Here is a 24,465-nt window from a genome sequence, read left to right as displayed (position 1 = left end):
TTATTGCCCCCAAGATAACCTGCTCCATCAGTTTCCCTGATGGAAATTTGCTACTGTCTTCTCTGGCTGTTTACAGATACAGTGGTATTGATTATGTCTTTTGCACAGCATTAAGGAAATGCATTCCTGATTTGATGTTTGGTTGTAGTTTGGTTTTGTTTCTCTCTTTGGAAATAATTTTGCCTTAGATGCATTGTTATTTTTCTCTTAAATTGCAGTAGAGCACCATTGCTCATTCAGTTCCAAAATAGGTTGGGTATAGGGCAGAAATCAATTATTGAGGCTCCTAAGCACTCCCTAAAACTTGCTTCTCTTCACTGCAGAAATAACTTCTGCTGCAAAACAAAGCAATGAAATACCTCCTGTCTTTCTAATTCAGCTATTTCATAAACAACATCTAAGGTATGTTTCAGAAACAGGTTGAGTGAATGATTAGCTGCTCTGTTTAAGGTACTCAGGGGAGGTCTTCCGAATTACAACCTTAAGAATCCATTTCACACACCTGCATGAGGATCCTGGGCCTCTACAGTTAGCAGAATTTCATGGAACCATTTAGAGTTCTGGAAACCCTCAGCTAGTTCTTGTAGCCACTCCTGCAGCAGTACAAATAAATACGTGATCTATAAGCGTGTCCAGCTCTGGACTTCCCACTACAAGAAGACTGTGAAGGCAAGTTTCTTCCATGCTAAATAATTCTCTGGTTCTAGATTATGTTTTATGAGGATGGAGTTCTTTTTTTTAATTACAGTTTTTTCCTTCATTTTTGTATTAGTAAAAGTCAGACTGCAGAGGTAACTGCATATTTAAATAGGCTACAGAGCAGTAAGAATGAGTATTAGCACTGTGTAATAAAGTACCAATATTCCCCTATCCTCTCCTGGTAGGGATCTCTCTATGTATTTCAATAATGTAAATATGTCTATGAGTTTATTAATGCTTGGCTTCTTGGAAGGCTGCTAACAAGTGTCCCAGTAGGTTTGATGACATGGTCTTCTGCTGTTAGTGGTCTTAAATGTGTTCAGAAAATATTGGCTCAGCACCTGCCAGTAAGAAATACAGCATTAAAATATATAAGCTAATGTCTGTTTTGCATTCCATAAGATGGTGCCCACTGCCATAAAACAGAGAATTTGTGTGTACATGCTTTCGATCCTGTTTGGAAATAGCGATGCAGCTTTGCCTGAGAGCTTTGTGGGAGGGGAAATGGGAGAAATACAAAACAACTGTGGGATCCTGAGATTGCTTTACGAGATTACTATACGAAACAGGAAGCATTAATATTTCAAACAGTTTATTTGTTCTGTCATTGGCAGCACAGACAACACCAGCAGCATATTGCTTTACAACTGTTTCTTTTTTGATACCTGACTGCAAGCCCAAATGTTTCTTTGGAATCTTGGATGTATTCTTGAGTATTGTTCACACAGATTTCAATGTTGTTGGTCATCATCCCTTGCTCTTCTACCAGAACTGATATCTGGATAAAAAGTTCCTGTAGATCCTTCATCTGGTTCTCCAAATTGACTAGTTCTTTGTGTCTCTGCTCAATCTCTGACACTTGAGCTTTGGTAATTTTTACTTCAGTGAGTAGATTTTCATTGGAAATCTCCCATTTTCCTTGTTGGAGCATGTCATCGACTTCTTCCTCAGATACCTCTTTACCAGCTACTTCAAGCTGTCGGGCAATAAACCTTCTACATTTCTCTTGCTTAGCTGTTATGGAATCATTGTATGAAAACATAACATGTAGATAACGCAGCGATAAGAAAGCCTGCTGGGACGCTAAAATTCTTACTGTGGCATCTGATGGCCCATGTTAATTTTCAGCTTTTTTCACTGTTTTTGACAATTCATCTAAACAGTTTTGTATGTGCTCTGCTTGAATCTTTATTTCTCTTGCTATGTTAGATTCCTTTTTAAGAATGCTGAATCTTCTCATTGATGATACAAGGCTTTTTTGTCGTTGACTGAATTTATTAACTTCCTCCACCAGATTATTAATTTTGTTCTGAAGCTTCTGAATTTCATGTAAGTGCCTTTCAGTTGGGAGCTCTTTTGCATAAATAATGGCCTGCTGCTCAGATTTTTTCTGCTCCTCTTCTTGCACAGTTGCACTGTTACTTTCTCCATCCATCTGTAGCTCCTTAGCTTTTAGTCTGAGCTCTTGGAGTCGATCTCTCATACTTTTTAAAAGGTATTTTTCCCCTCTTGAAACACAAAGAGTTAACTCCAATATATTTTTTTCTTGTTTCACTGTAATCAAAGTGTAACAGCAGTCAGTGTTAGCAGTTACATGTATACATGAAAAGTGGTTTTGGAGATCAGAGCTACTTCTCTCTGTGCAAAAGCAGTGAATAGAAAGTGGTAGGTATGCTGAACAAATGTACAGGATAGGTGGTGTCATTTAATCTGCTTTCTGTAAGACTTAATCATAACAATCTTCAGTTGTATATGGTTGACAGTTTTCCCTTAGCTTCTTACCTTGGCATTCTTGGCCACGTGCAGTGATCATAGCCCAAGGCCATTTTTGTGGCAGATTTGTCATGTAGGGTCCTTAGAACAGTGAGGAATATGGCATGTGGAGATGTGGTGGAAGGTCCAAATTATACCTAGAATACATATCCATTGAGGTATCCTAGATACCTACCTGAATACCCACCTTGGCCTCCCTCCTCCTTTTTCCCGGGTGGAAGAAGTGTGGGAAAGCAGACGAAAGCCTTGGTGCCTCTCAGTCTATCACAGGCACCGTATTTGGTGGCCTTGTTTTGCAGCCTGCTTTGTCTTTGGTAAACACAGCTCAGGGATGCTGGGAAATAATTTAGGATTGGTTCTAGAGGTGGTTTTGGCTGTTGCTATTGGTCAAAGACACTCGTCCAAATACTTAAAAACCTAGCAAACTTGTTTGTTTGCTGCTGCTGCCTTTTGTTCGCTACCCGTTTGCCTTGCCTGCCTTTGTGTGCCACTACGCTTTGCATCGTGTGTAGCTGGGGACATGCCTCCCCTACGACCAACAGCCCTGACCCCTGCCTGTCTGCTGCACTGAGCCCAGGGACTGAAACAGCTTGCCCCGGGCTGGGATACAGCTGCCTGCCTGAGCTCAGCCGAGCCGAGTCCGTTTGACTCTGGCCAAGTCTAGGCAACAAGTCTAGGCGATGACCTAGCAACAAGTTGCGACGCCGGGACCTGCCGGCCGCTGCTCCAGCCTGCCGCTCCAGCCCACGGGCTGGCTCCTGCCTATACACAGCACCTGCTCGGACCGCTCCAGCCTGCGGGCCGACCCTCCAAGCTTCCTTGGGCACAAGGCTGCGTCTGGGGTAAGGTAGAGAGGGGTGGGAGAAGGTGGAAGGGCAGTCGGGAGCCCCTCCTGGGGACTCAGGTTTCTAGGAGGGCTGCTGTGTTTCTGTATTACCTTTTCCCTTGTGTATTTCTGTCTATAGCTGTAGATACTGTAACTATCTGCTTGTATATTCTGCTGGGCTGTAAATATAAAGTTTCATTCAATTTCCAGAGCTGGCTGAGTCTAGTCTGGGTGATTTCTAAAGTGGGAGGGTAGAGGGGGGTAACACCCAAACCATTGCAGGTCTTCTGGTTGCATCAAATGGTTGTCTTTCAAAAGGCTGTTCAAGTGTACATGCTGAACAGTGCAGTAGTGTTGTTTGGCTGGTTTCAGTGATTTCATGGCAGTCACATGAAATGGCTTTATAGATGTGTTTTATAGATGTATTTCTTTTCAAAACCTAGTTCATTAGTTTATTTTATCCAAATGAATGCATCTGCAGTAACTGAAATGGATCAATCCAGTAACTTAGCAAGGCATGAACGATTTCATTACAGTTTGAACACCTTAGTGTCTCTCATGGCACATGCCTATATGCCTATTTAAATTCTATGCAGAGATTTTGATAGAATGTAAGTCATGGAGTTAGAACAGTATGAACATGTCTTCCAGGGGCTTAAATCTCGCTGCAGGAGGATTAGCTGAACAAACAAGACTTGCAATGCTGCAGAGATCACTGCTGAGAGAATGTTGATGTTCTACCTTGCTGTACATTTTCCTTACTGTTTTTTTTCTTGTCTTTTTTTTTTTTCCCTTAGTGGTTTAATATCTGAATGTACTGTTTGCTTACTCACATCAAGAGAATCCAGAAAGCCTGGTGGTCATTAGTAGCTATGGTAATGTGCTGACACAATGAACTAAAAACCTTGAAAGTAATTTATTGGAAAACATTACTTTGGGGTCAGGAAAATGCAGCATGTTAGTTTTGTTCCAGTAATTCCTCTTCATTGCCTGACTTGCTGTGTATCTCCCTGCAGCACGAATCTGAATACTATTCTTTAGGGATGTTTCAGAACACCTCAACACCTCGAAGCTTGCCACAGGGGAAGTTCAGTCTGGGGCATGTGAAAGGAACCCAGAGTGCTAAACAAGGTTTCAGAGAACTAACTTCAAAATCTCTTAGTGTATCCTGACGTACTTTTTGACCCATGTTAATTTACTATGCCTTAATAACCCTATGATCAAAAACAGTCTCTAAGGGCTAAAAAGTTCTAAAATGTGGTCATGCAGTGACACTTTTAGAACACAGTAAAATGTCTCAAAAGGGCAATTACCAGTTTTTCATATGATTAATCTCCTGCGGTCTAGAAGTAAGTTAAACACAGGAGCATAAGAAAGATAATGGGCTTCATCTTTCACTTATGCATCCATTCACAACTGACATCTACATTTCAATCTTCTGGACACACTGATCTTGAAATAGCAAGTCTACAAATACTCTCAAATATTCTTCTTGCAGAGAAGTAAGCAGAAAATAATATTGCTGATGATTTTTTTTCTTGTTGAAACAGCAGTCTGATTGAAGAGTGGAATGTAGTTTCATACCTCATATCCTGTCAGGCTTGCCTTCAAAGCATGCCACTTGAATGTGCTGGTGGATTATTCTGACAGTTGAAATGCATGCTGGTTTCAAATAGAAGAGGATGTCTTTGTGATAAAAATAACCTTGGAAAATGTTGGCTTGTGTGTTCCACAGCAAACTTGGTTTGTAATACTGAGTCCTTGCTGTTGTCCTACATGTTTGTATATATATGGATAGGAGAATGGCCTGTTACTGTTTTGATTGTGGTGAAAGACCTTTTCTGTTGTAGTTTTTGTCAATAGAGGGAGAATCTGCTGATTCTTTCAGAGAGGAGTAGAGTGTTTTCACTCTGCATATCCTCTTTAGAGACTTAGTGTGTCCCTTACTTTCAAAGTAAGATTTAAAAAGGTGAACCTTCCAAAGCCTCACACAGCCTCATCAGGCTTTTTCTTCATCAGAAGTGGGAACCCTTGGTTTGAAACAGCTAAGTAAAAGCAAAGAAATCAGTAGATGGGAAGGCATTAGTTTGGTGAACTGTAGACTGTGTTTAGAAGTGGTCCTAAATGCTCTTGCCCCTATAGGCCCTACACTTACACTCACAGGCCCTGGTCCTCGTGGGGAACTTCAACCACCCTGACATCTGTTGGAAGGACACCACAGCAGAGCACCAGCAATCTGAGAGGTTCCTGGAGTGCATTGATGATAACTTCCCCCTCCAAGTGATAGAGGAACCCCCAAGAAAACCTGCTATGCTGGACCTAGTCCTCATCAACAAGTAGGGGCTGGTGAGTGAAGTGAAGCTGAAGGGTTGCCTTGGCTGCAGTGACCATGAAATGGTAGAGTTTAAGATCCTCAAGGCATCAGGGAGGGTGCACAGCAAACTCACTGCTCTGGACTTCAGAAGAGTAGATGTTACCTCTTCAGGGACCTCCTTGGCAGGGTGCCATGGGAAAAAACTCTGGAAAGAAGGGGGGCCCAGGAAAGCTGCTCAGTGTTCAAGGATCACCTCCTCCAGGCCCAGGACCAATGCACCCCAAAAAAGAGGAAGGCAGGTAAGAACACCAGGAGGCCTGCATGGATGAATAGAGAGCTCCTGGACACACTTAGATGCAAGAAGAAAGCCTACAGAGAGTGGCAGCAAGAACAGGGAACCTGGGACAGGTACAAACCTTGTCAGTGCCACCAGAGCTCAGGTTAGGAGAGCTAAGCACAGCTGGAACTGTATGTGGCTAGGGACAGGAAGGAGAACAAGAAGAACTTCAGGTATATTAGTGAGAAAAGCAGGGCAAGGGAGAATGTGGGACCCTTCCAGAAGGGACATGGAGAGCTGGTGACAAATGATATGGATGAGGCTGTGCTCAATGACTTCTTTGCCTCAGTCTTCAATGGCAAGGGCTCCAACCACAATGTCCAAGTCCCAGAGGGCAAAAGTAAGGACTGGGAGAAGGAAGATCTGCCCACTGTAATTGAAGACCATGTTGGTGAGCACCTAAGGGATCTGAACATGCACAAATCCATGGGGCCTGATGAGATCCACCCATGGGTCCTGAGGGCACTGGCAGATGAAGTTGCTAAACCACTGCCCATCATATTTGAGAGGTCCTGGCAGGCTGGTGAAGTTCCTGCTGAGTGGAAAAGGGCAAACATAACATACCTTCCAGAAGGGGAAAAAGGATGACCCCAGGAACTCCAGAGCAGTCACCTCTGTGCCTGGCAAGGTCGTGGAGCAAATCCTCCTGAGGGCTCTGCTATGGCAAATGGAAAACAAAGCAGAGGTGGTTGGTGGTACCCAGCAATGGCTTCATCAAGGGCAGCTCAGGCCTGACAAATTTAGTGGCTTTTTATGATGAAGTCACAGCAACAGTGGACAAGGGAAGGGCAACTGCCATCATCTACCTGGACCTGAGTAAAGCATTTGACTCTGTCCCACAGGACACCCTGGTCACCAAACTGGAAACACACAGACTGGATGGGTGGAGCACTGCTGGGTAAGGAATTGCCTGGATGGTGGCACACAGAGAGTGGTGATCAAGGGCACAGTGTCCACCTGCAGACCAGTGCCAAGTGGCTCCCTCAGGAGCCAGTGCTGGCACCAGTGCTGAGGAACATCTTTGTCAGTCATATGGACAGAGCAATCAGTGCACCCTCGGCAAGTCGGCAGATGGCACCAAGCTGTGTGGCACAGGCGACTTGCTAGAGGGCAGGGATCCATCCAGAGGGACCTGGACAGGCTGCAGAGCTGTGCCCAGGCCAACCTCAGGACATTCAATAAGGCCAAGTACAAGGTCCTGCACCTGGGTGGGCACAATCCCAGGCACAGCTCCAGGCTGGGTGGGGAATGGCTGAGAGCAGCCCTGAGGAACAGGACCTGGGGGTCTGGGCTGATGCAAAGCTCAACAGGAGCCTGCAGTGTGAGTGCAGCCCAGACACAGCCCTGTGCTGGGCTGCAGCAAGAGCAGTGTGGGCACAGGGCAAGGGAGGGGACTCTGCCTCTTGGCTCTGCTCTCCTCAGACCCTACCTGGAGTCCTGAGTGCAGTTCTGGAGCCCCCAGCACAAGCAGGACATGGAAGTGTTGGAGCCAGTCCAGAGGAGGCCACCAAGATGCTGAGAGGGCTGCAGCAGCTCTGCTCTGAGCACAGGCTGAGAGTTGGGGCTGTGCAGCCTGGAGAAGAGAAGGCTTTGAGGAGACCTTGTAGTAGCCTTCCAGTATCTGAAGGGTCTACAGGAAGGCTGGGGAGGGATTACTGACAAGGCTGTAAATGCTCCCTCCCTGGAGGTGTTCAAGACCAAGTTGTACAGGGCCTTGAGTGACCTGTTCTAGTGGGAGATGTCCCTGCCTGTGGCGAGGGGTTGAAATTGGATGAGCTTTGAGGTCTCTTCCAAGATAAATCATTCTGTGATTCTGTAGGAATATGAAGGGCACTGTTGAGGTTTGCCCACATTTCTTGGCCATTCCTCAGTCATAAATGTTACTGTGTAATCTACTACTGGTGCTGAGGCTGTATGTTTGGGTCTGGAGCCATGAGCTGCTGGCTGATCTTCAGCAGAAGGTAATGCATAGAAATGGAGTCGCTCTAATAACATACCTGCAGTGGTGTGTTAATCGAGGACTACTGATGTGCTTTTATTACATGTATTTGGGGAAAAAAATAGGAATACACATCTGGCATTTCAGTTTGGTCACTCTGGCATATCTGTCTTCTAGAAAAACTTCACCCCTACCTTTTGCAGTGCTTTTATTATACAGATCTACTGCATATTAACTTTGTATTTCTTATTCTAATAGGACATCTTTATACGTAGCTATATGTAGTTGTCAGGGTCAGAGATGCACTTTTCACATCCTTGCCAAATGCATTTTAAAGGTATTGAAAAAGTCTTTGCCTTCTGATACCTTTACTGCATTTCTCATCAGAGTCTCTCCAGTCAAAATGATGGCTGGGAAAGTCTTTATAATGGCTACTACCTCAGCATACTGACTAGAGGATTGATAGATCCTAATGACTGGACTGCCATGATTAATCTGTCAGGTTGATAAAGTATGTCCTACATTCAGAGAGAGTTCATTTGATGGAAATGAAAACTTTTATATTTTCCAATTTCTGAGGAGATGAAAAATAATAAAAGTAAAGCAAGGAGCTAAATAAAGGTCCTTTTGTTTATCTGTATGTATGAGAGTGATGTGCAAAATCTGCGTGATGGTGTAAAATCTAAAAATGCAACATCTCCAGCACAGGGGACTTCAGTTGAAAAATACTAACGTGCAAGGGTCACTTGTCTTTGCCAGGTTTTGTCTCAGAAACAGTCTGCAGCATTTTGTTTCTGGCATTATGGACTACATAGAATCTAGAATAATCTAGAATGGACTAAATAGAATCTAGTTGCTTGTACCTTTGAGACAGTGTTACCCACCGTAGCTGGCATAACGCTACCTACTGAAATAAAAATGATGACCAGTATTTTCAAACCATGGAAGTGCTGCATTTGAAACAGGTGGCTTTAGAGTTCTCTGATTAGTGTGAAATAGATCATGAGAGATGGAGAAATGCTGATACTGAGTTAAAACATGAGATTCAGATTGAACAAAATAGGTCAGAGTAAGAATGAGTCCAAAGTTCTTGGAAAAGAGTAACAAAATCATGCTACTGGAGGGAGACATAGAGAGGGAAAATAGACCTTAGTTACTGAAGATGATTCAGCTGTTCCTGGGCGTTTGGCCAGAGCTCTGTAACAACTCTGCTGTTGGAGATGCAGCTGTCTTACGTTCGTTGTGTGGTATTGCATGATACGGCAAAGGACCTCAGAGTAGGGAATAATACAAGGTAGAGGCCTCTGCATTAGTGGAGTGGGAGAGTAGAGCAGTTTGTGAATCATCTGTACTACAAGCTTTTTTTACTTTTGAAATCTCTACAACTGTCAGTACAGCTCTTAAAGTCCAGTTAGAAAAATAGGGGGAAGAGGGTTGCTATTTTATGCAGTGTTTGGTTCAAAGATACAAAGTGGCAAATCTGAGACTGTTCCTTGGAGTTTTTGCTGTGAATGTATGGCTGCAGATGTGGAAGACTTGAGGAAAAGCATCTGTTGCCATTTCCATGTCTATGGACAGAAACTGTCCTGATTCCTACTGGTGCTTTTGAGTTCATGCTTTTTGAACTGATGTGCATCACAATAATGGTGGCACATACAGCACCTCCAGGGGCTGACTGACAAAACCAGTAACTGCACTCTACACAGTCAGTCAGTGGATTATTCTCTGCAGTTGGTAACTGGCTTGCTTAAAAGCAAACCTGATGAATTTATTTAACGTTGTTGTGGTGAGATCTACTGTCAGTAATCCTCTAAGACACCTCAGAAATGAGCAGTAGGTAGAAGTAACTGTATCCATTGTAGATACTTGTGTTGATGTTTTTATTTCCATCAAGAAAACTAGAAAACAGCGCCTTCCTTTGATTAGCTGTTGCAAATGTGATGGCCATTTATAGGAAACAGACCTCCAGAAAGAAAATTGTGATTTTATCTGCCAAAGGATCATAATTAAGGCCCAAATACAGATGCATTTCATAGCAGCATTTGAAAGTAAATGAGGAGCAAGAGAAAAGACTGCAGCAGGATAGAGAAGAGGTGACATTCTTTCCTCTGAACGAGATAAATAGTTTGAACTACTAGTTAATGACTTTGTACTGCTATAAATCAGTTTCAAGGTCTTTGTCTTCCTGACAGTAGAATTGCAGGCTTGAAATTTGTACTGTGCAACATCCCACGTATTTGACATTTAATCAGTCTCAGACCTTATGGCTACAGATCACAGCCTTGGAATTGGCCTATAATAAATGTAAGGATATTCAGACAGCTCTTTAAAAACTTTGGTCATCTTTGACTAAATAACTTTAATGGTTATGTATTGCTATATCAAGGTGAAATAGAGTCTTAAGAAAATAATTCATATTTACAATATTTTAAAATCTCATACAGAAATGCATGGCAGTATAATTTACTGTCATTGCTTTTGTAATTACACATCTGGAAGCTGAAAATGATCTTGATGTGAGCTCAGATACCTCTTTGGATGCACTCTACTTAATTAATAGGTGTGATTAAATAGGTAGTAGAGCAGAGTGTGTCAGAGATACATGTTTTTGGTAACCAGGACTGTGATTCAGACCTGGTGAGAATAAGGTCATTTAATCAAAATGTGATTGTTCTTAGTAGTTAAAGTTGTTAGTTTTAATGGCCACTGTGCAGGTTTGACAGAAAATTTGGGTTTGTGATAACTGGCTCTGATAAAACTTAATCCCAAAAACATCTCTGAGAGAGATTTACAGATTACTCTCCAGAGTGTATACCCTCTACAGTATTTAATTTTCAGTGTTCTGTTACTGTATGAGAATCCCACACTAGTGGGGGAAATTGTTACATTGGAAAGGAACAGTGTATAAAAACCTGCGAAGTCGTCAAAACAAGAGAACAAACACATGTACATGCACATACCCTCACACAAAATAGCTTCTTCCCCAAAACCCCCTGGATCCACTTCTTGGATTTTTGATGAAAATTAAGAGACAAATGTGCCCATTTCGTATCAGATTTTTCCCCACCAAATCTGTTGAATTATAAAGAAAAAATAATACTGATTTATTTGTTTTCTTTCTTATTTTTGCTCAGTAATTTACATTTCAGAAACAGGGCAAAGAATGAATAGGCTTTGCACTCAGACTTTGCTTTTCTCTGGCATGTCACCTGACTTCTAAGAGAAATGCTGTTACTGAACTGTAGACGTCAGCTGTGCTAATGCACACAAACACTCCCTTTCCACATTCTCTCCCGTGACTCCTGAAGTCCCAAAGCTCCCTACCTGCTTTAAAAAAATCCAACTTGGTATGAAAGTAGTCAGTGCCTGCCTTTTCTTTATTTCTTCTGTGAACCGAGTTTGTTAACACTAAGAACATTTCCGCTGTACTTCATGCCAAAGTGCTATGAGGAGAGGCTGAGGGAGCTGGGGCTGTTTAGCCTGGAGAAGAGGAGGCTCAGGGGTGATCTTATTACTGTCTACAACTACCTGAAGGGGCATTGTAGCCAGGTGGGGGTTGGCCTCTTCTCCCAGGTAACCAGCAATAGAACAAGGGGACACAGTCTCAAGTTGTGCCAGGGTAGCTATAGGCTGGATGTTAGGAAGAAGTTCTTCACAGAGAGAGTGATTTCCCATTGGCTGCCCAGGGAGGTGGTGGAGGCACCATCCCTGGGGGTCTTCAAGAAAAGACTGGATGAGGCACTCAGTGCCATGGTCTAGTTGACTGGCTAGGGCTGGGTGATAGGTTGGACTCGATGATCTTGGAGGTCTCTTCCAACCTGGTTGATTCTATGATTCTATGATTCTATGAAGTGAGCCAGGCATGATTTTATATATGAAAGTGTTTTACTCAGCAAAAGTGAGCAGTAAGAGAACAGACATTCTCCTGTGCTGTCAGGTGTGTTTTGATGCATACTTCCTGCAGTGCTTCAAATAGGAAAAAGTGCAGTATGTGGGTTCAGCTGAACTGAAAAATTAAAAGCAAAGCCTGTCCTTTAAGGCAACTCTGACATACTCACTGAAGAAGGAAGTTTCATGCAAAGCCTAGCATTCCTGTGTATGAGCAGCAGAGCTCTGAGACTATACTTACCCAAGAAACAGCCAGTTCTTGTGGGGCAAACATCCACACCTGCATGTATTGACACATAGGCACATTTCCGTTCCACACCACACCACACAGACTTTGTCTAGTATTTGCAGCTTCATAAACATTAAGTAAAAATAAAGTCTTTACCTTTTAATCCTGTGCTGATGGTTCTCTGGTTTATCCTTTACAGAGGAGCTCCTGAGATTGAGCTTTGTTATATCTGAAAAACCTTGTTTTGAATATTTGCCTAAGTGCTGTGTGTTGAGTGGCATTCCATTAAGTTTTTCCCACATTCCCACATCTAGTTCTTATATGATTGTCCAAGGGTTTGTCGTCAGAAGCAGTGGTGTGAGAGAGAAGCTGACTTCTGCATCTGCAGTAAACAAACAAATTGATTCCTTTCTGCTTGGGGAATCTTGTTCTGCCTGTTTGAAACCCAGCCTTAGTGAGAGGCAGATCACTGCTGGAGCTGCAGGAAGTGTCTAGCAGCAACTCCCTAGATAGGGGCTGTCTGAGCCGCAAGTGGTGCACTGCCTATCTCTGAAGCACAAGTGTACGGGCAGGGAATGCTTTCTTCTACAGTAAAGTGTGAAGGGAAAAGGTAGTTCATGGATCTATTAATGTATTTACTACAAAATGGCGTCCAAATATCTTTACATTTGACCCAAAGGCTGTAATGGGCAGAGGTGCACAGCAGGAAAGTGTATGACCTGTGCAAAACCACTTTCGGTCTTGGGGAACATAAGGTGGAGGCATCAGATTGGATGTACTACATCTCCAGTGCCAGCACCTGTGCTTTTTAGTACAGTCAGTACTACAGCAGGAGTGCTGCAGATAACATGGAAACTAATTGTCCAAAAGGACAAATCTTACATCTTTCAATGTAGTAGAGATTAATAGTCAGCAACTACTGCAAGTTAGAGGACATTAGTGTCATATCCACTCCATAAAATGTGCAATCCAGTAACATAATTAATAGTGAAGTTATTTAATTTTCAAGTGACAAAGGAATAGGCTCTGGCAACAAACTTCAGAACTATTTTCTTCAATTACATCTAAATTAATTTCCAGTGCTACAGAGGAAGGCCTTTTGAGACTAAGGAGCAGTGCAGTAATGTTTTCAGATAGTTAAAAAAAATAGGATGCGTGCGAAAAAAAGTGGGACATAATTGTTAACACATGTTAGATTACTTGAAATTCCTCCTTTTTTGGATGCCTTTTTGGTTCTCTGTACTTCTAAGTCTCCTCTTCAGGAACTGCAGACCCTGGAGGTACTAGAGAAATTCTGGAGGAAGGAAGACTGTTCCTTGGTTGAGGAGGATGTGGTTAAAGGTCATTTAGGCAAACTGGACACCCACAAATCCTTGGCCCATTACGGGATGTATCCAAAAGTGCTGAGGGAACTGGCAGATACTTCTGCTAAGCCACCACTTGTCATCTTTGAATACTCATGAGGAACAGGGGAGGTGCCTGAGGACTAGAGGAAAGCCAATGCCACCCTAGTTTTAAAAAAGACCAAGAAGGAGGATCCAGGAAAATACAGGCCAGTCAGCCTCACCTCCACCACTGGAAAGGGGATGAAACAGCTCATTCTGGATGCTGTCTCTATGCCTATGGAGGAAAGGAAGCTTATCAGGACTGGTCATCATGAATTAACCAAGGGGAAATCATGCCTGGCCAATCTGATAGCTTTCTATGGTGACATGACTGGCTGGTTAGACGAGGGAAGAGCAGTGGATGTTGCCTACCTTGACCTCAGCAGGACTTCTGACAATGTCTCTCATAACATACTTAGTGTGGTCTAAATGAGTGGACAGTGAGGTAGATTCAGAACTGCCTGAATGATGGAAGGGTTTTGATCAGTGGTGCACTTCTAGTTGGAAAGCAGCTCTGCAGTGGAGGATCTGGAAGTCCTGGCAGTTGACCATGAGCCATCAATGTGCCCTTGTAGTCAAGACTGCCAGTGGTATCCTGGGGTGTATTAAGACTGTGGCCAGCAGGTTGAAGAAGGTGCTTCTGCCCCTCCACTTTGCCCTGTTGAGGGCACATATGTAGTATCGTATCCAGTTCTGGGCTCCTTGGTTCAAGAGAGGTAGCAAACTATTGGAGAGAGACAAACAGAGGCTTGCGAAGATGGGAACTGGAGTGTCTCTCTTAGCAGGAAGGCCTGAGAGACTTGGACCTATTTAGCCTGGAGAAGGCTGAGAAAGGGGATCTTATCAATGCATATAAATATCCAAAGAACGGAGTCAAACTCTTTATGATGACGCCAAATAACAGGACAAGGGGAAACTGGCACAAATTGGAACACAGGAAATGTCATCTGAATAAGAGGAAAAACTTCCTTACTTTGAGGATGACTTGCTGTCTCTGCGGGCAAGTTGGCAAAGCTTTGACTATCATAAGGATGTGAGGGTTTTTCATCTCCAAGCTGGTGAGAAATAAGTGAATTGACAAAGAGCTAAGAATGATGAAAGCTGAGAGTTAATCAACATTTGAGAAACTGCCTTCCTATGGTCTCCTCAAACGTTTTGAGAAGAAAGAGTAAATAATGAATCACAGTGCATGGAGTGGTGGAAAGGAATGGGGGTTTTGAGCTGTAGATGTAGCACATGTGTTTTTTTTTTAATGCCTCTTTGAAGCTAAAAACTTATTTGGAACAAAATAATTAAGAATTGAGGCTCTCATGATGTGATTCTGGAAAGCAGGAAGGAATAAGGCCTTAGATCAAACTGAAGTGCTGACAGTTCTTCTAACTGTGGAATGAAGGCTTTCTCTTGCTTCCTCCCAGCAACTAGTATGATAAATACAAGCTTTGGCTTAATATTCCTTAAAAGCTGTTTTGAGATAATGCTGATAACTACAGATGTCAGAAGAAAGGCAATGATCTCTGGTTTCAGAACTGCTTGCCATGGCATTCGTGGAAGCTGAATATTGGCAGCTTTATCTAGAAAGTTCTCAGGTACTGGAAGGGTCGCTAAATTTCAAGCCAACATTATGTTAGTAGAATTTCAAGCCAGCATTATTTTGTTAGAGGCAAGCACAATTTTAAGATGTCATAACACTGTGCAATACTCCTCCTTTCAGATTTTGCACTTAGCTTGGATTATTACTCTTGAAGAAAGTGCAAAATAAGGTTGTATTGTATACCTGTACTCCAAAATGGTCTACACTGCTTCAAAGGAAACAGTTTCATGCTTAAAAATAGCAACTTTGGAGAGGAGTATTATTTAATATCTTTCATAGTACCTAGGAGAAAAATTAGAGAGGCTAAGGCCCAGCTAGAACTTAGGCTGCCACCTCTGTGAAGGATAACAAAAAGCACTTTTATAAATGTATCAGTGCTAAAAAGAAGGGCAAGAAGAGCCTCCACTGCTTACTGGAGCAGGAGGGGAACACTATAACTGATGATGTAGAAAAGGCTGAGGTCCTGAATGCCTTCTTCACCTCAGTTTTCAACAGTAAGGAGGGAAGAGTTCAGGGCAAGTGGCCTCTTGAACTGGGGGATGGGGTCGGGGAGTGGTGTGTTCCCCTGGAAATCCATGAGGAATTAGTTCAGGACCTGCTGAGCCACCTGGACACCCACAAGTCCATGGGACCAGATGGGATCCATCCCAGGGCGCTGAGAGAGCTGGCAGCTGAGCTGGCCAAGCTGCTCTCCATCATTTTCCAGCAGTCCTGGCTCACTGGAGAGGTCCCAGGAGACTGGAAACTGCCAACGTGGTCCCCATCCACAAGAAGGGTGGGATGGAGGAACCTGGGAACTACAGACCTGTCAGCCTGACCTCAGTGCCAGGGAAACTGATGGAGCAGGTTAGCTTGGGGGTGATAAGAGCGCACCTGAGGGATGGCAAAGGGCTCAGGTCCAGCCAGCATGGGTTTAGGAAGGGCAGATCCTGCCTCTCCACCCTGATCTCCTTCTATGATCAGGTGACTGCTTGGTGGCTGTGGGGAGGCCTGTGGATGTGGTCTGTCTGGACTTCAGCAAGGCCTTTGACACTGTCCCCCACAGCAAACTGCTGGCTAAGCTGTCAGCCCATGGCTTGGATGGCAACACTCTGTGCTGGGTTAGGAACTGGCTGGAGGGCCGGACCCAGAGAGTGGTGGTGAATGGTGCCACATCCAGCTGGCAGCTGTCACTAGTGGTGTCCCTCAGGGATCTGTGCTGGGCCCCATCCTCTTTAACATCTTCATAGATGATCTGGATGAGGGCATGGAGTCAGTCATCAGCAAGTTTGCAGATGACACCAAGCTGGGGGCAGATGTGGCTGGGTTGGAGGGCAGAAGGGCTCTGCAGCAGGACCTTGACCACCTGGACAGATGGGCAGAGTCCAAGGGGATGGCTTCAATAGCTCCAAGTGCAGGGTGCTGCACTTTGGCCACAACAACCCCATGCAGAGATACAGGCTGGGGTCGGAGTGGCTGGAGAGCAGCCAGACAGAGAGGGATCTGGGGGTGCTGATTGATACCCGCCTGAACATGAGCCAGCAGTGTGCCCAGGTGGCCAAGAGAGCCAGTGGCATCCTGGCCTGCATCAGGAATGGTGTGGTCAGCAGGAGCAGGGAGGTCATTCTGCCCCTGTACTCTGCACTGGTTAGACCACACCTTGAGTACTGTGTTCAGTTCTGGGCCCCCCAGTTTAGGAGGGACATTGAGATGTGTTGGGGTACGGAGGCTGGCGAGAGGTGAGATCGAGGTACTGACGACTTGAGACAGCAGCTTCTATGCATCAGTGCATCAGTACACTTTATTAAGGCGATATAGCGATTTATATAGCCCTCAGAGGGGGTGTGCACAACCAGCCTGGGACTGGCAGAAGTGGACAGTACAGATTGGCCCCAAGGTATGTGTAAGGCAGAGATAGGTTAGCTTGTGGTAAATAACCTGAGGTTCCCACCCAGGGGGGCTGGCCAGGGTCATTTAACCAAGACATTGAAAATTTCCAAGCAAGTCGAGTCCCATGCATTTCATGGAAGTTATTACTTGGATAGGTGAGGTAGATACCATAAGGGAAAAGATTTTGCCTTTCTGTGAGAGGTGATTCTGTCATGGTTTTGACACTTTTTCTTACATGTAATTTGTGATGTACCTTATATGGCTTTTGATCAGAAAGTTTTCCAGTTCCATTTCATATATAGAGGAGTTTTCAATGAGGAAGCAACTTTCATTTCTGTGGTTAGAATCTGGCATTACCAGAGGTTTGCTGCAGAACTTAAGGAACCTAACAGCTTCTGCTTCTGGGTGCATGTCGATATTAAAGTGTGAAGTAATAACATTTCTTGCGTGGCAAACCAGATCTGTTTTGTGCCTTTTAAAAAGCACACATTATTGACTGTAGCGTTGTACTTACAGAGTGTATGGAAGACAAATCTGATCAAGAAAAACAGACCCCAAAAACTTAAGTTTGGAGTCTCTAAGAAATAAGAAAATGATGGCACTTCATCTTGCAGTGTACTTATTTTGTAAGCTACCCATTTCATATACTTTGTGGGTTTTTCATCCTTCTATTTGATAATGAAATGCAGTTTTGGGAGCAAACTTCATGCAAGTTCCTCCCTCCAGTCTTTAAGTTAGAGCACTTTCAAAATATTACATGTCTAACTGTTTGGCCTCAGCGAGATTCTGACTGGCAGGCAGACCTGAAACTGTCATGAAGCAGTATTATGTGGGGAAATGGTCACGGTTTGGGAAGCTGCAAAGTTCTGAACTTTGATATGTAGACTCAAGTGTAATGTGTTGCTTTAAACGTAGAACAGCGCAGATTTCACTTCTGTCTTCTTAACTTTAACATGTAAGTGCTTTGTGTGGTGACAGTTATGAAATCATTAACTAAGCACCTTAGTACTTGGGCGCTTTACTGTTAGCATCTGCTGACAATAGCTCATGGACAAACATATTTATTAAGTAGAAAGAACAATAAACAATGAAAGCTGAAACAGGCATTTTCTCCTGCTTCCTACTTCTGTAAAGAACTTAGCTTTTGGAGATCTGAGAATCTCATATATCAGGGTGCTGAGTGTTTCTTTTGATCTTTTCTTTAGGTTGGCAAATAAGCAGGACAGAGAAGGAGCTCTGTCAGAAGCAGATATTATCGAGTCCTTATCTCTGGAAAAGCTTGTCAATGAACACAAGTGCCTATGTCAGATTGTAAGTACGTCTTAAGATGCTTCATTTTCCAGTTTATTTGTAAAGCTTGCGGTAAGGTAGAAGGTTGTACTGCATAGCGTAAAACAGAAACCAAGTCCTTGCAATCTCAATAAGGATAGAGTAATGTACCTGTTCTACAAGCATTGCCACTCTCTGCCTTGTAGATCTCTGATCTATGTTTGGTCATGGAGCCATAATCCATTGTGATCACAGTGGTGGGATAGCTTACGTGACTGGAATGTTATTATGGACAGCTATTTTTAGAAGAGATGGACCAACAAAGCAAGGTGGCAGAGTTGCTCTTTATGTGTGAGAGCAACTGGAACGTACTGAGCTCTACCGAGAGAGGAAAGAAGGCGTTGAAAGGTTATGAGTGAGAATTAAGTGGCATAGAAATATGAGTGAAACTGTTGTGGGTGTCTGCTACAGCCCACCAAACCAGGAAGATGTCTGTGAGTCCTACTACAGACACCTGGAGGTAGCCACAAGATCACATACCCTAGTGCTCATGGGCCAGTTTAGTCATCCTGATAGTTGTTGGAAAGGACACACAGCCAGGCATACTCAGTCCAGAAGACTCTTGCAGTGCACTGATGATGACTTGCTGATGCAGGTGATGGAGAATCCAGTGAGGAGAGAGCTTGGGCTTTGTATTAACAAATAAAGAAGGTCTGGTGGGGATGTGAAGGCTGGGAGCAGCCTTGACAACAGTGACCATGACACAATAGAGTTCAGTATCTTATGAGGAAGAAGCAGAGCAGTAAGTAGTATTACAGCTCTGGACTTAAGGTCTAATTTTGTCCTCTTCAAAGACCTGCTTGGAGGAGTCCTGTGGACCAAAACTCTGGAAGGCAAAGGAGCCCAAGAGAGATGGTTAATATTCCAATATCATTTCCTCCAAGCTCAAGATAGGTGCATTCCTTTGAGTAAAAAAATCTCAAGTAGAGGAGGAAGGGCAAACTGTATGGATGAGCAAGGAGCTGCTAATGAAAGTTATGTGGAAGGAAGAGGTTCACAGTATGTGGAAAAAGGGACTGGTCACATGGAAGAATTACAGGAATGTTGCTCTGATATGTGGAATGCAACAAGGAAGGCCAAAGCCCTCTTAGAAATAAATCTGAAAGTAAAACAGAACATGAGAGGCTTTTTCAAATAGATAATGACAAAAGGAAGAATAGAGAAAATGTGGGTTCACTGCTGAATGAGGTGGGAGCCCTGGTGACAGAGCAGGCAGAGTTACTGAAGCTTTCTTTGCTTCAGTCTTTACTGTTAAGACCAGCCCTCGGGAATCCCAGACCTTGGAAGTGAGAGAGAAAGCCTGGTGGAAGGAAGACTTTCCACTTGGCAACAAGGATTGAGTTAGAGGTCATTTGGGCAAACTGCACACCCACATATTGCTCTGATGCAATGCATCCACAAGTGCTGGGAGACCTGGCTGCTGTTGCTGCTCTACCACTCTCTTTCATTTCTGAAAGATTGTGGAAAATGGGAATGATACCTGAGGGCTGGAGGAAAGCCACTGTCACTCCAGTTTTCAGAAAGGGCAAGAAGGAAGATCCAGGAAACTGCATGCCAGTCAGCCTCAGCTCCATCCTTGGAGAGGTAGTGGAGCAGCTCATTCTGGAGGTCATCTCTAAGGACATGGGGGAAAAGAAGGTTATTAAGAGTAGCCAGCACAAATTCACTAAACAGAAATCATGTTTGACTAATCTGAGTAGCCTTCTATGATGGTGTAACTGAATGGGTAGGTACAGGGAGAACAGTGCATGTTGTTTACCTTGACTTTAGCAAGGCTTTTGAGACTGTCTTTCATAACATCCTTGTAGGCAAGCCCAGGAAGTGTGGGTTAGAAGAATGGATGGTGAGATGGATTGTGAACTGGCTAAACAACAGAGCTCAGAGGGTGGTGGTCAAGGGCTCAGAGTCCAGTTGGAGCCCTGTAATTAGTGGTGTTCCCCAGGGGTCAGTACTTGGTCTGGTCTTAGGCAGCATATCATCAATGACCTGGATAACGGGATAGAGTGTACCCTTAGCAAGTTTGCTGATAATACCATACTGGGAGGGTTGGCTGACACACTGAAAGGTTTTGTAGTCATTCAGTGAGGTCTGGATAGACTGGAGAGCTGGGCAAAGTGGAACTTAATGGGGTTCAACAAAAATGAGTGTAAAGTGTTGCACCTATGGAGGAACAGCACCATGCACCAATACGGATTAGGTGTTGACATGATGGAAAGCAGGTCCCTGGAGAAAGACCTTGGAGTCCTGATTGGTAATGGGACAGCAATGTGTCCTTGTGGCCAAGAAAGCAAATAGTATCCTGGGGTATATTAAGAAGAGTGTGTCCAGGAGTTTCTACTCCCCCTCTACTCTGTCCGAATAGAATGGTTTCAATCAGAACAAAATGGGTCTAATGGAACCAGCAGGTTAACCTGTCTGTTTGCATTTCCCTGACACAGAAGTGAGGGAAAAGTAACACACAAAACCTTGGGATTTAGACATGACACAATGCAGTAAGAATAGTGTTTACTGAGCAAAATCAGAAAAAAAATGGTAAAAGATGCATGATTCAGCCTATTTGTAGAAAAACCAGGGCACAAAGCAGCAGGAAGCAGAAGCAAGCAAGCCAAAAGCCCAAGCAAGAGTATTACTCCCCTATCCCTCCTTGTCCCTCTGCCATCTCAGCAGAAAGGATCAATACCCAGAAACTGGGAACTAAGAAGCAGCAACTGGAACAGGAAGCCTCCCATGTTACAGTCTAAACTTCAAACCACATAATACTTTGCTCTAGGCAGTACTTTCATTTTTGAAGTTGACATGACTGCATCATTGTATGAATAACAGCAGCAGTTTCAATTCAATCCATGACACCTAGTGAGTCCACATCTGGAGAATTGTTCTGGGCTCCCAGTTCAAGGACAGGAATATACTAGAAAGTGTCCAACAGAGAGCTATGAGAATGATCAAGGGACAGTAACATCTGTCTTATGAGGAAAGGCTAAGAAACATAGGGCTGTTCAGTCTTGAAAAGAGAAAACTGGGAGAGAATCTTATTAATGTTTGCAAATAGCTGAGGGGTATGTGTGAAGAAAGTGGTGCTAGTTTCTTTTCAGTGATGTCCTGTGGAAGGACAAGAGGCAGTGGATACAAATTTGAACACAGGAGGTCCCACCTCAACACAAAGCAAAACTTCTTTACTCTGAGAGTGCCAGAGCACTGGAGCAGACTGCTCAGAGAGGTTGTGGAGTTTCCTTCTCTAGAGACTTTCAAGATCTGTCTGGACATGTTCCCATTTGACCTGCTCAAGGTGATCACACATTGCCAGGAGAGTTGCACTCAGTGGGAGGTCCCTTCCAACACCTACCATTCTATGATTCTGCTTCTGGATCTGTTGAAGAAATCTTTATAAGAAGGATCTTCAGAGTGTAGCTGCTGGACCTTTCTGAAACCATGTAAGAATAATTAGTGATGTAGTTTAAAAGTAGTTTACTTGGATGGCAGATTTCATATCCCATCTTTTTAAAAAGAAGAGGCTGACATGCCTGTGGTGAGCTCCAGAAAGGATCACTGCTTCAGTATAGTGTCTTTCAATTCTGCCCATAGCTAATGCCATCATTTAGTCTGTGTCACCGTCTGGCAAATAGGAAACACTTAATCTAATTCCTAGGGGCATTTAATTCCTAGCACAGTAATCACTAAAGAACACTGTTAGAGCTGGTTGCTAGTTAAGATTTCTCCTAAAATAGCTACATTTCAGATGGAGTGTTCATAGTCATGTTGAAAAAAAAATCAGCAAGCAGGAGGAGCTAAAACTGGAAATGTATACAAATAATACTTAATATTCACTAGCTTTTCAGATAATTTATCTGAATTGGTAGCCTCTGAAGTCTGTTTGCTGGTTTCTGAGCTTTTGAATCATCCAAGATAGTTGGAGTGAAGTGTAAACTGAAAATAGGAACTGTGCTTTTCTTTATTTTAAATATTGTTCTAGATGAGACAGATAATTCTCAGCAAACCAGCACATTTTTTACAGTGAGGGTGGTGAGACACTGACACAGCTTGCCCAGGGAGGTTGTGGATGCCTCCTCCCTGGAGGTGTACAAGGCCAGGTTGGATGAGGCCTTGAGCAACCTGGGCTAGTTGGAAGGTGTCCCAGCCAATGGCAGGGTAGTTGGAACTAGATGATCTTCAAGGTCCCTTCCGACCCACACTATTCTTTATTCTTTGGATACAGAGCGGTGGATGCCCACTGCAGTTGGGTTTTATATGTTGTAAATTGCAAATGGTTGGCAAATGAAGGAACATTCCTTTGTTTGTGAACACAGTCCTGAACACAGTGTGAAATATCATTTCTTAGTGTCTGTTGTATAACTGGATTTATTCAGTTGTTCAGACAACAGTTTAAAAGACCCATACAGTGCTCTAAAACACGCTGGCAAGTATTTCTGAACTGGAATCAAGCAACGTCTATCTCTTGTTCCAATAAAAGCCCATTAGACCTCTCCTCCTGACAACATGAAGAGCAAATTATTCTTTTCCTATTTGCAGTTATCCCATATGTTTTTGGAGGCTATTACATCTTTTTGAAGCTTTTTCATCTCAAGAGAATCACTCCTGTTCCTTCAGTGTTTTCTTGCTAGATGACTTTTTAGCAAATTTTGTCTGTTTTTTTGTGGGAATAGAAAGTAAGAATAATAACAAACGAGTGTTGGCCTTGAGTTTCCCCCAGCTGCTGGCTACTTATCTGAGAAAGGATAGGTAAGTGGACAGCTCGTTCATGAGAAAAACAGGCTGGGTTTTATGCAGAAGACTGGGTTGCTCTTGTCTAATTGTGCTAATGTGTGGGTGTGTGCTCTAATGCTCAAGACTATGTCATGAGAGTCAGAATCATCAATAAAGAGTCTCTGGCATAATTCACATTGAATTGGCCTGGAGTTCATATGGCATTGCTTATAATCACATTGATCTCTGAGGGCTTTGACCAGGCCTCCCACAGCAGGTGACAGATAACTGCAACGTTTTTTCTCACTGTGCTCCTCATAATTACTTCCAGTCAATCCACTTGTTAGAATTGTTGCATCCAAGCTGCATAAGAAGATTCCAAACTGATTTTGCAATGAGCTTTGCACCCGTCTTCCAGCAGACTTGCCTAGACAGTGTTTTTCTTGCTTGCTGGTAAGAATATAATGACAAAAGTCTTACATCAAAATGCATAATATTTTGCTCCATGTCTGTTCACAGTACCTTTTATGATTTAAAAAAGAAATTGGTCTCAGTTTTTCTGACAAATTCACCCTGGATTTTATTTATCCAGTAAGTCCTTATGAAGAAGTCAAACATTTCTTTCATTAATTGCAGCCAAGCTGATTTTCTTGCATCACATTTTTCTCATGTTACCAGACATACATAGCATGGACTATTTATAAACCAGCAGCAAAACAGCACATACATATTTGAGACTGATAAATCGTATTTATGTACTGTTATTCATCCCATGCTGCAGTTGTGCAAGGTTCCAGAATGAAAGTACTGGCTGGAGCAAAGTATCATAGGGCTTAAAGCTCAGATTGCAAAGTTCCTATTGCCACAGGGATGCTTCCTGTTCCAGTTGCTGCTTCTGAGTCTGAGGCTTTTTCGGGGCTGGCTTTTTTTTCCTGCAGAGATGGTGGCAAGATGAGTGGGAGTGGGCTTGCTGCTGGTTTTGTGCTGGGAGTTTTCCGTGTTTTGCTGCACTTCTTTTGAAAATAGGCTAAGATGAGGTAATCATGCATTATATTATTAGATCAATTAGTTATGAGATAAGGTAGTTGTGCATTTATGTTATCTCAGTTATCAGTAAACTCTTACCTCTTTATCTCAACTCAGAGTTTTTGTGGTTTCCCCTTGTTTGCATTGGGGGAGCAGAGAGGTTAACCCTTGCGTTAGACCACTACAGTATGTAGCAGCTGTGTGTGTGGATCCAGAGACAGGCATGCAGACGTGCCTTCCTGGGCAGTGTTCTGTTCTTTTTGTAACAGGACTGGAAATAATGACATTTGTTAGAGCTAATGTGATTTGTACCTTGTCCAAAAAGTACCTAAATTTATAGAAGGGAAATTAATTTTGATCATGTGATCATGACATGGTGGAGTTTAGTACTCTAAAGGGTAGGACCACAGCAGCAAGTAGAATTGCAGCCTTGGACTTCTACAGAGCTAACTCTGTACTCTTCAGGGCCATGCTGGCAGCAATCCCATGGGCTAAGGCTCTGGAGGGGAAAGGAGCCCAAGAAAGTTGGCTAATTTTTAAAGACCACTTCCTCCACGCC

General features: G+C 43.4%; 2 protein-coding genes across 11 annotated transcripts in view; one reads left to right on the top strand and one right to left on the bottom strand.

Moving 5' to 3' along the window:
• The window catches only part of ARL13B (ADP ribosylation factor like GTPase 13B), a 76,788-nt gene that overhangs the window by 32,104 nt on the left and 20,219 nt on the right, over window positions 1-24,465 (top strand). For all 10 annotated transcript variants that reach the window (XM_064167263.1, XM_064167267.1, XM_064167262.1 and 7 more), the window contains exon 5: window positions 18,056-18,161. In XM_064167263.1, coding sequence (XP_064023333.1) covers window positions 18,056-18,161 — 106 coding nt within the window. The remainder of the gene's footprint in view (window positions 1-18,055; window positions 18,162-24,465) is intronic.
• STX19 (syntaxin 19) lies at window positions 1,304-24,140 on the bottom strand. The gene is given in 3 exon segments (XM_064167273.1): window positions 1,304-2,253; window positions 12,162-12,234; window positions 24,006-24,140. A coding segment is annotated over 1 exon segment (879 nt). The 5' UTR covers window positions 2,183-2,253; window positions 12,162-12,234; window positions 24,006-24,140.

This window comes from Pogoniulus pusillus, chromosome 28 (assembly GCF_015220805.1).
Source record: "Pogoniulus pusillus isolate bPogPus1 chromosome 28, bPogPus1.pri, whole genome shotgun sequence".
Lineage (NCBI taxonomy): Eukaryota > Metazoa > Chordata > Aves > Piciformes > Lybiidae > Pogoniulus > Pogoniulus pusillus.
This window is presented reverse-complemented; position numbering and strand designations above follow the sequence as displayed.